Genomic DNA, 12,618 nt, shown 5'->3' with positions numbered 1-12,618 from the left:
TGGCTCTTGAAGGCAACTGAAATATATCCCATATTTAATCTCTACTGGATAAATGTCATTTTCTTTAGGATTTAAAAAGCACTTTGGAAGTGTACAGTCTCTGGGTCATAATTAGGAATGACAATTATCAGAATACTAGAGGCCCCTCAGCCTGGCCTGCACCCTCTCACAATCTGGGACCCCTCTGGGGATGTAATAGTACGAGAAGCAGCAGGCGACTGGGGAGGAGCCTGAGCCGATCCTCCGCTCATCTTGGCCATGCTGCGCCTGCCGCCACTGCTTGGTATGCTCGCTGATCAGTGCTCCTGCATTGAGCATCTTCCCCCTAGTGGCCAATGCATATCATAGCGACCTGTGAACCTGTCATTCGGTCGTTCAGTCACTTTGGCTTTTATATATACAGACTAGAGATTCAGTGCACAAATTCGTGCATGGGTGGGGTCCCTAGGCCTGGTCAGCGATCAGGGCTAAGAGGGGCCGGACCGATGGGGGCTGGGCCAATCGGAATCGGGGCCTGCCGGCCAGGGAGTGAGAGATGGGGGAAGGGACCATGGGAGGTTGGCCGTTTGGGGTAGGGGCCAGCTGGGTGGGGAGAAAAAGCAGGAGATTGGCTGGCCAAGGGGAGGGACCTGGGGAGGTTGGCCGGTCACAAGAGGTTGGCTGTGGGAGCACACTGACCACCAGGGGGCAGCTCCTGCATTGAGCATCTGCCCCCGGTGGTCAGTGCGCATCATAGCCACTGGTTGACTGGTCATTCCTGTCTTTCTAGTCGTTTGGTCGTAATGGTTACTTAGGCTTTTATAAATATATAGATATTGCTGCCAAGAACTCTATTCCTGTGAGCTTTCAAATTTTTGTGAACTTATCAAACAGAGAAATGCAATGAATTATTTAGTGGTAACCCATAAAAGACTAAAAGAAGGAAATTATTATATTGGCTCAAAAAAATATTGATATGGAAAAAAATTAATTACCGCATCATTTTCAAAAGGTTCACCTGTGGCTGGTCAGTAGTTTCCATTCTATTAACTTGTATAGGCAGAAAATCAAAGGAGGGAATCAATCTATTTCCCTAGAACTGTGTAGTTTTCAAAGAATGTTTATATGCCCAAACTACTATTCTCTGAATTTTAAAATTATAAAAGACACCAACCCTCTAGATGTGCGGTTAATTTACAACGATATTCATTGTTGAATCAAAGGTGATGCTAATGTTTTGTGTATTTGTTTCAAGGCTGGAAATTGAATCCAGTTGTGGGTGCCGTCTACAGTCCCGAATTCTATGCAGGTAAACACTTTCTGTTTTGCACGATGTCTCCTTGTTCTGTTCTATCCGTGCTTTGCCTGCCAATAAAGAATGGGTTTGGGGGGAAAAAAATGGAGCCAAGTAAATCCTTAAGTTCTGGGTGATTTTATGTATTTATTATTATTATTATTACTTTTTTTGGCAAAATCAAAAGTGTTTAAACCCCTTTTAAAAAATAAAGGGGGATTATGTCAGTTCCACTGTGGAGCAAGGGTGGAGCCACTGCTCCTTATGACATTTCCCATTGGTTTTGCCTTAAAAAAAAGGTGTGGAAACTTTATGCCGATGCATATTGAGCAAATGTTCACGCCCATTTTTGGTCAGTGCCTGGATGTGTTCTTCTAGCCGTACATTTCCGTTTGGGGTCGCATTTTTTTTTTCCCCCTGGCAAAGCAGAGAATTGAATTAGTTATTCCAATAATGGGGCAATGAGTTGGAATTGCCAAGAGAAGGACTATTGAAAAAACTGGGAAGAACTAAGTTGTCTTTCTTTCTCCACTGATCAATTTTCTTTAGTAATTCCAGTGCTCTCTGCTTTGCAATCAAGAGTGTGTCTCTCTTCCTCCTTCCTTGCCTTCCCTGCAACTACCTCTCAACTGGAAAGACACTGTAGTAGAAAACTTGACCATTAAATTCAGAGAGAGAGAGTAGCCCAGAACAACAGTGGCTGAGATTCTGCTTGGCTTGGCCTGTCACTTCTGCCTGTTGTGTCCTTGCTCATTAACAAGGCTGCATTTAACACCTGGGGACTGAGGAGATTTGCCCCATGGGTATGGAAAAGAGGTCTTTCTTTGATGTGACCCTTACTTTTTAATAAGGAGAAAGCAATGACCACTTGGTCTGCCCACTTACTTAGTGAGTTCTTGACGGTAAGTCATTCCCCTGCTTTGTTTTTTCTGGGATGCCTCACTGTGGTCACCGTCATGATACTAAGCATCCACCTTAGTGAATAACAAAGGAGCATGGGAAACTTAGCTACTTTGGTTTAATAACCAATTTGATATTTTTAAAAAGGTAAATCTGGGAAGGTCCAATATGTGTTCTGGATTTTAGATAAACAAGTCTGCAGTTGTTCGGATTTTGCCACAAGCCTGGGATAAGTCAAAGGGTTCTGCCTGTGGAGTAGCAGTGTTGATGCTTATGAGGAAGGAACGAGATAGCCATAAGGCTTCCCATGACCATATGGTGGGACGCATATGCTAACAGGACACCTAGCAGAGTGAGCAACATGGACACTGCACTCAAGACAGCCTGAGTTCAAATTCTGGCCCCTCTTTTGGCAAGCTGTGTGACTCTAGGCAAGTTACTTAACCTCTCTGTGCCTCAGTGTCTTCATCTGTTAAATGGGAGATGATAATAGTAACAAACACACAGGTATTTCCAAGAATTACGTGGATTAATATATGAAGAGTGTTTGGTGCCGAGCTGGCACCATGTAAACATTGGGTAAATAGGTCAAGTTACTATTCCACCTTGTTGCCATAAGTGAAAGTTAGCAGAGAGCTGACGATGCTAAACTGTGAGTGTACCACTAGTCTAAGAGATTCTCTTCTTATCTCATGAGAGGACTAGTCCTTCCGTTCTCAGCATGTCCATTTGGCGGAAGTTAATTTTTGGGACCAGAAGTAAGGCAGTCTGTTCGGGGGACATAGATATTGCTGGAGTACATCCTTGTCCAAAACAGCAAATAAATGAAATTGAACCAAGGGTATAAGGAGACCTCTGTGCACTTGAAGATGCTGCCCAGTGAAATGGAGCAGCGGGAGTAAAGAGGGGGCAGATTCTGTGTGTGATGTGTGCATGCGCACTCGCCTACCTGCATGCTTTGTCCCAAAGGTATGGGTCAAGAACAAGGAGCAAGATGTCATCTGCCGAAGAGGTAGGGTATGCGCATGCCTTGTAGTAGAGAGAGGAGAGTGCGTTTTTCTGGTCCCATGCAAAGTAGTTGGTCATTTTTTCTCTGGCAACCAGGAAAACACCAAATATCTTTATCAAACCCATATGCAAAGATGTGGTTTTTAAAGAGGACAGTAAGACAGAATAAACAATTTAGACTAATGCATACCTTCAAGAGCAAATTAATCTGCGTAACTTTTAGAACATTAGAATAGTGATTCAAATTAGCCCTGGGCCCACCCTTAGAAGTTAAATCACTGGGCTATATAGAGAAAGAATACGTTATCATACGGGTAAATACGGGCCGAGTTCTTTCTATGCTCAGATACTGATATACACCCTATACCTAAATTAATGTGTTAAAATTCTTGTTGCAATTTTCCACATGAGGGGACTAAGGTTCAAGGAGTTAGCATCATGGGACTAAGATGTCACAGCTGGTAGGAAGCCAGCTAGAATTTGAAAGCAAGAGGCTATATGCTTTACAACCAGGTATGCTGCTTCTTTCTTTTTTATGAATATTAGAAGTCATTCTTACTGACTGTGCCCTATGGTAGCAGAGATTCCTGATCTATGTCCAAATTAAGAAGAGAAATAAGATAATGATTTTGGATTATTTCCACAACTGTCTGCCACCATATTCAGACACGTCATCCAGTTGTGTCAGGGGAAGCTTGAAGGAGTCTGACCAACCACATAATGATTTCTATGACTTGTTCCAAACACCTTAAACCTTAAAAAGAGGGGACACAGATAAGTCAGTGACGCTTGCGAAATCTGAACATTTGTGGTTTGAGTTGACAGTATCGGGCCTCTGCTTAATCAGAAGCTTTTCCCTTTTTGCCTGTATATTTGTGTCTGTGGGTAGACAGAGCTTGTGGTAGTCAGAAATGTGGGGAAATACTGCTGCAAATTCAACACTCCAAAACTATTCCTTGCAAATATTTTTAAAAAACACTGAGACTCCTGCCAGCTTAAATCTAAAGTTTCAGGCACCTGTGTCTATGGAATGCATACAGGGGTGGGCAAAAGTAGGTTTAGTTATAATACAAACAAGACAATATTAATAAATGATAATACAGGAATAAATGTACTTTTTGCTCACTCCTGTATATATAAAAATATAGGTATGAAATATATTCATTTCCATAACCAGGTATAATTACTAATGTCACCCATTTAAATACCCATGACTAAGAATTTCGGGGGGCATTTTAAATTTCCCCAAGTATAAAAATAGCCTGCATTTATCTTGCAATTTTGAATATGCCTCAAAGCTGCAATGAAGACCCTGTCATTGATTTGCTAGGGATGTTTAGCGGGCCAGCCCTGTGTCTGCCTGAGATAGAAAGCCAGACTTATTAGTCATTTCTCTGTATAAGATGCTGTGTTAATGACACATATCATAATATTCCATAGTATAATTATCGATTTTCTGAAGCTTATGCAGAATTAACAGCCCAGCCTCCAATTGTCTCTCCGAATGGGGCATGAAAAGTTCACATATTTTGTAAATTAAAATCGATATTTTCAATCTCTCCTAAAGGTAATTTTCCTAATTTAGTGGACTTTTCCCTAACATTTATTTTCTCTTTTAATTATAAAATGGCAGGGTATTGATTTCCCTGTATAACCTCCTGACGCCCTGAGTGCATTTTTATTGCTAACACAGGGTGGGGGTGGGGAGAGCAGTTGAACCTCTTAATGAGGATCTTTAATTACTAGCTTTGTATTAATTTGCTTTGATAAATTATGACATGCGCTCTCCCTCGCCTACACAGTCCAAGGGAGGCATTCAGAAAGCTGTACAGGAAGGTCTTTCATTTTGGGTGGTTCTTCTGAGCTCTCAGGCCTGGACGAACTCTTAAACACTCACCTGACTCGGCCCCAGAGCAGGTAGACATAAATCAGCTTAATCCCACGACCCGGTATGAATCTTCTCCAAAGACAAGGTGGTATTTCCCTGTTATACTAAGCAGCATTGATTCGTTTTCCATATGTATCATCATCTTCAGACTTCTTGAGACTTATTCTCAAGACAAAAGATTGATAAGTCAATAAATTAAAATAAAAAGTCCAGATGGGTCTCCAAGACTTTAGCCTGTCTCTATGTCCATTCCATTTTAGAGTTTAAAGACAACGGAAGGCCCCACATAGAACAACAGTATTTACAAATGTCTGTTCCCAGTAGCATGCCTCAACTTACTTAGTGTAATTAGAATAGTGTTTCTAAGAATCTCAAGGAGGAAGACTCAAGGGGATTCTTACAGTTTTCCCGTCTGGGTGAGAGATTCCCTTTGCTTGCTAATAAAAAGGTTTTTAAAAAGTGGTGTCTTTGAGAGATAATCATGATATCTAGCCCACGAAACTGTTGATCGAAAGCACCTTTAATCTTCATAAATAAGGACAACAAAATCAAAATAAATAACAGAAGGTTATGCAAAGATGTCAACATGGTACTGACAAATGGCAAAGTCATCTGTTTCTCGATTGCCGCTAAGATCGCTGCAAAGCTTAACCGCACTGTATATCATATCTGCCAACTCATTTCTGTGATTAAATATTCCATCAGTGGGGCTCTAAGGCAGCAAAGCTTAACAAGATTCATAAGATGCACCACTTGAACACGCATAACTCACTTCCAGGGATAGAGAGCACCCCGCTTGCAAAGGAAAATTGGAATCCAGTTCAATTACTCCCCAAGTCGCGATCAATAAGGGAAGGAAAAGACCTTTCAGTGCAATGCAAATCTAAGATATAGTTCGGTCCTGATGACAAGAAACACACAATTCAAGTCCATAGTAGAAAGATGCAGAGTAAATTACTCAAAAGCCTTGAAGATGACGATGAAAAATTGTCTTAGTGAGACTATTACTATGAGCAGGTTTTGTATTTTTTTTGGGGGGGGGGATGAGGGAAGAGGGGGTCCTGAATGTATACTCCTCCTGAAAATATAAATTTCTGATTCTGAGGGGCAAAACAATCAATAACAGGTACTTAAAGAAGGGCATACCTGGCTGCAATGTCATATTTGAAAGGTGGTCAGGTCTTGAAAGTAGGTTATCCTGGGGTTATAGGTAGGATTTGATAATATAATGAGCATAGAATAACTTTACAGGCACTAAAGTAAAATAAAAATGTAAGTGTGATCACTGAAATCACCTCGAGCATGCCCACGTCGGTACAAGCCGGCCATGGACACGGGACTGGGTACCAGGCGAGGTGATGGGAAAGTGGATTGGGATCTCAATATAAACTTTAAAAATGAAGAAGATGGATGTAGCACTCTGTGATTGCTTATCTTGAAAGGGCAGCTGTATTTGACCTGGGATTACCTGTATAACAGTATTGGTTTTCTATGGGCTTTGGGGTCAAAAGAAGGTAGATGAAGGTCTCCCTCCCAGTTGTGTCCCCCCTCCCCACGTCACTTGATTGAGTCCATTACAGTTATGAGAATGACCTGTAGCCACACTTTTAAATGGGCTTTTTCCCCCCCAATTCGTGCTTTGCCATTTGGATGTAATAGCATCTGAAAAAAGTAAGATTATCCAGAACCTGTGATAACTGTAGCCCCTGACCCAAGCTGCTTTTCTTTTATTGGTAACAGTCCCAGATCAAGGGCTGGGCTCAGGATGTCCCCAAAATACTGGGGACAGAGCATGCCCTGCTTGGGGTGACCTGAGCATCCTGAGAGAGTAGAGTGTGGGGTTGGAAGGTACCTGCTTCCACTCTGAACCCCTCACAGCAGCTAATAGCCAGGCACCCCTCATGGCTTTAACATTTTCCACATCCACCCAAGGGTCAGACACATCCAGACACACAGCCATGGCAGTAAGGAGCCATTCCTTGTGAACCATGACCTTCGGCTCTGAGATGGTCTGCATAATTTGCACAGCTGCCAGATTAAACGCAGTGCCCTTCAGTGAACTGGAACAGAAGGGTGCGGATTTAAGTCCCGGAGGCAAAGGACTATCAGCCTGGCGTTGTTCCCTGTCAAAGAATGTATCTTGTGCATCTCTTTGGCTTTGCCTCCTCTTTTGGTTGCAATTCACTTTCCTTCTCTCCTCTCCTCCCCCATCTGTCTCAGCACATTTCATCCCATCCCTGCCCACATTTGGCCTTAATGCTTATCTGTGTCCTTCCCTGTCCCACAGAGGTAATGCAGCTCAGCTTTGATGGAGCCTGTGGGGTTTTTGGATCTTCAAATAGGATCAGAACTACACACTGCATTTCCTAAATAAATGAGTGTCCCTTCTATTGTATGAAAGTCTATCCAGGAGCGCTCCCCCAAAGCAGGGAGGTGCAGGACAGTCCCTGTTGGAGCCCCAATCTAGGTTGTGGGGGGAAGATGAGGTTTGAACACCTGGCGCTGGATAAATTTCATAGGGAGAGTTTCAGGCTGCATCATCAATACACTGAATAACTCAAAATATCAGCAACATAAATCAATTTGGGGCACTTATTCTATGCCTGGCATTGTGTTAAACACTTTGCATCTCCTCAGGTCCTCCTAAGAATGTTATAGCATTAACATTATTATAGAAATGTTGAAACCAAGGCTTCCTGGACAGTTATCTCATTCCCTAAATCACAGAACTAGTATTTTTTTAAAAAAAAAAAAACACAAAAAAACCTGTTTATTACAGAAAGGTCTTTTTTCTAACCTCAAAGCCCATGTTTTTCTTCACCTTGTTTTACAGTTTCCACTGTAGGAGGAGAGGAAGGCATGCCTGCCTCCCCTCCCCGCCCCCCCATGTCTTCTATGCATCAGGCCCTAGAATATAACTAATAAAAGCATCTTTGCATTTAATATCACACACACATACCAAGCTCCACCCTGGGATTTTTACATACATCACAACCTGGCAGGATAAGTGTCATTATCTTTGTGTTGCAAATATATTAGGAAATCTAATCAAGTTGTCCAAGGTTGCTGGCTTCCAAAGCTAAAGAGCTGGACGTCTTCCAAACCTATATCTTTGTGAATCTCAAGTGCATTCCATTTTACTAAAACAACTTACCCCCTCAAATGCTGTAATTAATCCAATATCCTGGGTCAATGGTTTTGAACTGGGAGTGACCCCCACCTCTCCACCCCACCAAAGGAGCTGGAGAATATCTGGAGACATTTTCCATTGTCATTCCTGGGAGCATGGGTGTTCACTACTGACATCTAGTGGGTGGAGGCCAGGGATGCTGCAAAACATCCTACAGTGCACAGGACAGCCCCCCACCACACAGAATGATCTGGCCCCAAATGTTGACAGTGCTAAGGTTGAAAAATCCTGTCCTGATAGAGGGACATTGCTAAAGATGGCACCTATTCACTGAATATCTTAGTAACTCTTGGGCTCTACCACTTGCTACTGCTAAAGATGTATGACAGCTGTAGTTCTCAAAAGCAATCAAAGAATTTAAAGAGACATTAGCCCAAATGTTTCTTGTGATTTTTGACTCCAGAAGAGAAAAGCATAATGTTTGATTATGTACTTCAGAGCTGTGTTGGGGGTCCCCAAGACCACACTCTGTGATGGGCTAGAAGGAATCACAGGACTCAGAAAGGTGGTTATACTCACCTTTGTATTTTAGTAGGAGGATTCAGATTAAAGATCAGCAAAGGGAAAGAGTACATGGGGCGAAGGCCAGAAGGCCAGTCAGGAGCTCTCCCTGTGGAGTCTCAGGGAGGGACTTGATTTCCCAGCAATGATGTGTGACAATCCCTGCAAAGTGTTGTCAGTCAAGGAAGCTCAACCTGAGATTCAGTGCCCAGGGTTTTTATTGGGAGTCAGTGACAGAGACATGAAGCATCCATATGACTGACCTTGACTACTCAAATCTTAGCACCCAGAGCAAAACAAAGCATTCACTATCCTTAAGGCAAATTGCTACCTTAACTATTTTTTCAGACTGGGTCTGTGCGGCCCAAGGGCTCAGGCATCCAAACACAGTCCTATCAGGTGATATATTGCAGGAGGTGACTAAGGGTCAGTACCCAAAGCAAGGCTTTGGAGGGAATATACAGGGTTCGAGCAACCCTGCAGAGTTAACCCTTTCGTGCGCTACAGAAAAAGAAATTGAAGATGAGAAGATGACAATACATAGCAATGGTGATAATGATAATAGTGGTTGGTGTAATGATGATGATCTAAGACAAGATGTACCACCATGTTGGTTGATTATAGAAGGAAAGATCAAGCTGAATGTACTTAATAGAAAAATAGAATGTGTGGCTTTTCGCTCAGAGCCGGGTCAGCACATTTCTTCCGTAGAGGGCCAGCTAGTAAATACTTTGGGTTTTTCGTGCCATTTGGTCTCTGTCATGACTCAACTCTGCCAGTGTGTACAAGGCAGCCACAGTCAATACCTCACGAATGGGCGTGCCTGTGCTCTGAGGAGGCTTTATGTAAGGACACCAACATTTACATTTCATAGCACTTTCACGGGTCACGAACTAGTCCTCTGTTTGGGTGCTGTTTTTTACCCCAGCTATGTAACAGTGTGGAAGCCACGACCCCACTCTGCTGACCCTGGCTTGGGAAGTCCAGGTTTAATAAACACCAAGCCACTAGCTTTCGCCTGGGGGAATGTTGTTGTTGTCTTTAGGGTTGCGCTGGTTTAGCAGTTACACAGTGCAGAAACCCCTGAAGATCGCTGGTTGTCGCTCCGTTGTGTGATATTCATAGGGCCAAAGAGACATGTCTTGTGTGAAGTAACACATGCCACTAGCTTTTATCAGCTCATCCTTTAGCACCCATTACAGCATCGAGGGCCTGAGAAGTGCCAGGCACTGTGATGGGCACTGGGTGGAGGTAGGGGGGGTAGTCCCCCCCAGAATTTGGCAGGGCAGTCAAGGATGCAGACAAGGAAAGCAGCTCAGTATGTCATAAACGATGATACCTTCCGGAGCACTGAAAGAGAACAACCCCTTGCATTAGCCGTCAGAGGGGTGGTACAAATAGGGTTTTGAAGTATAAGTAAGAGTTAGCAGGGTAAGATCATTGTAGAGCAAGCATGTCAAACTCAAAGGCTAAGATTTAAGTTTATGTGGGCCGCAAAAAAACAAAAGCTCCAATTTTCATGGAAACATAGGTTTATTTCGATAGAGACATGCTGAATACAAAGGGCTGAAATAAATGAGTCATCGTTAACATAAAATAATAGAACATTTTAATAAAAATTGATATTTTTTCTTGAACATTAACTTACCAGACACTGAATAACTGCAACAATTAATAAGCGCAAGCAAATAAACCTATTTTTCTTGTTCTCTGAAAGCGAAATCTTTCCTGTTGCGCACACCTAGCAAGTCAGTACAAGAATAATGATGTGGCAATCAGGTGTTAAAATATTCGCTGCTAAAATTAGTGGAGAGAAATGGTGCGCCTGTGTGTAAGGTGTGTAAGGGAAATGAATGCAACATGATTATAGTAATCAGTCATTAGCGAACATTGTAATTTGTTAATAATTATGTATAACAGGATATTGTAAAAATTAAGTTATGAAATATTTTTATTAAAACATTTCTTACATATGGTTATATTGGCTGGACCGCAAAATTATTCATTGTGGGCCGCGAGTCTGACATGCTTGTTGTTGAGGTAAGTAAAGAGGGGTTGGTCGAGCCTACAGGAATTTCTCAACCTTTATCTTCAGAATCCACTGAGAAATGTTAAACAAACAAATAAAAACAAATACAGGTACTTACTTGACTTACACCTGAGATATACATTTCCGAGGCAAAATCAGGTTTACCCCAAAGGCTAAGAAGGACTCATCTGCTGAGATCAGAGAGGACCTTCTAGAGCAGCGGTTCTCAACCTGTGGGTCGAGACTCCTTTTGGGGGTCGAACGACCCTTTCACAGGGGTCGCCTAAGACCATCGAAAAACACAGATATAATTACATATTGTTTTTGTGATTAATCACTATGCTTTAATTATGTTCAATTTGTAACAATGAAATTGGGGGTCACCACAACATGAGGAACTGTATTAAAGGGTCGCGGCATTAGGAAGGTTGAGAACCACTGTTCTAGAGAAAAGCTGCAGAAGACCTGATGATGTCATACAAAGGAATCTGGGTTCTAGAATTTATCCTTCGAGTTTCAGGCAACCATTGAAAGCTCTCATAAAAACATAAAAAAATAAAACAAGCAAAACACTTGGTATGAGGTAGCACCCAAATCTACCTTTGAAGCAAAGAATAGTCTTATCCTGAGAACAGATTCCTAACATGTAGGTCAGGCCCTGAGGACTGGAAAAAGTAACTGCTCACCAGTTCCAGAGATTGGCATCTTCACAGACCCCAGGGTGACCAGGCTGCTGCCCAGCCCCAAGACTATCATAATTATTTGTTTCCTGGTTCTATCTAAATCTTTTCCTAGGAAAGTGAATTCCCAGAGATTTTTTTTTTAATGAGGTGATTTTTTTTTCTTTATATTTTAACTGGTGTTGCCATTCTATTACTATTTTGTTTTAAAGGTTTGTGGGGGTTTTTTGTTGCTGTTGTTGCTTCCCACTTTCAGAGTTCTTTTCAAAATGTATAGTTCACTATTATTGGCCCACGATTGAACTGTTGTGTAAATAGACAAATTGGCCAAATATTGTTTAACACCCTGTATGGTAATTAGATGTAGATACTCATTCCCCAAGCATACAATAAAGCTCTCCTGTTAGCTTTTTAAAACATAGTGTTGAAGGATCAACAAGCAAGTGGCAAAACCTCCATAGATGACAGTTAATGCATTTCCAGAACTACTATGCAACTGTTACAACCCATTACAGTCAAATATTGGTTTATGAAAAATTAATAAAGCCAGTGAAAAATGGAACCCAGCACCGGCATTTGCTATTTACACCCAAAGAATCAGCCAGTATTAATTTCGCCGTATGCTACATTCTAATGAGTTTTTCATTAAACTGTATACCATTATGGAAACTAAACAAGGATTATTCAAAGAATAATGCCAAAGGCTGTTATTTTTTTGAGAGATTAAGTTAGTTAATGGGTTATGCATTTAAATCTGATGCAAAGGTTAATTGATGTACGCTTATCATTGTGTACAACCCAATATCATTTTAAAAACGTGAACACCCCAATATCATTGATATTTCCCCTGGAAAAAAATAGGAGTCTGTGTATATTTCTAGTGTTTGTTTCACACCATAGAGTATTACAAAGATGGAAACTCTCTCTATTACTTCTCTGTCATTTTTAAAAATAATTTTCACTAGTTGAAATTTTCTATTTGCTTTCAGCCCATAGGTGTGTGTGTGTGTGTGTGTGTGTGTGTGTGTGTGTGTGATATTTAAAGGAATATATCTAATTACTCTTAGAGAGACTCAAAGTTGAAGTATAGTTTCTACTTTCACCAGAGGAGTGGAGTCAATGACATAAACCTAATCTGGGACAGGAAGG

The 12,618-nt window shown here is 41.6% G+C and overlaps 1 protein-coding gene across 27 annotated transcripts in view; it reads left to right on the top strand.

The window, feature by feature from the left end:
* RBFOX1 (RNA binding fox-1 homolog 1) overlaps positions 1-12,618 on the top strand; it is a 2,061,082-nt gene that overhangs the window by 1,952,212 nt on the left and 96,252 nt on the right. For all 27 annotated transcript variants that reach the window (XM_070413026.1, XM_070413017.1, XM_070413018.1 and 24 more), the window contains one exon: positions 1,235-1,288. In XM_070413026.1, the coding sequence (XP_070269127.1) occupies positions 1,235-1,288 (54 nt within the window). The remainder of the gene's footprint in view (positions 1-1,234; positions 1,289-12,618) is intronic.

The sequence above is a fragment of the Myotis yumanensis genome, unplaced genomic scaffold (genome assembly GCF_028538775.1).
Source record: "Myotis yumanensis isolate MYYU_CA2020_CCGP unplaced genomic scaffold, mMyoYum1.0.hap1 SCAF_4, whole genome shotgun sequence".
NCBI classification, from domain to species: domain Eukaryota; kingdom Metazoa; phylum Chordata; class Mammalia; order Chiroptera; family Vespertilionidae; genus Myotis; species Myotis yumanensis.
The sequence above is the reverse complement of the archived record's forward strand: the minus strand, read 5'-3'. Positions and strand labels throughout refer to the sequence as shown.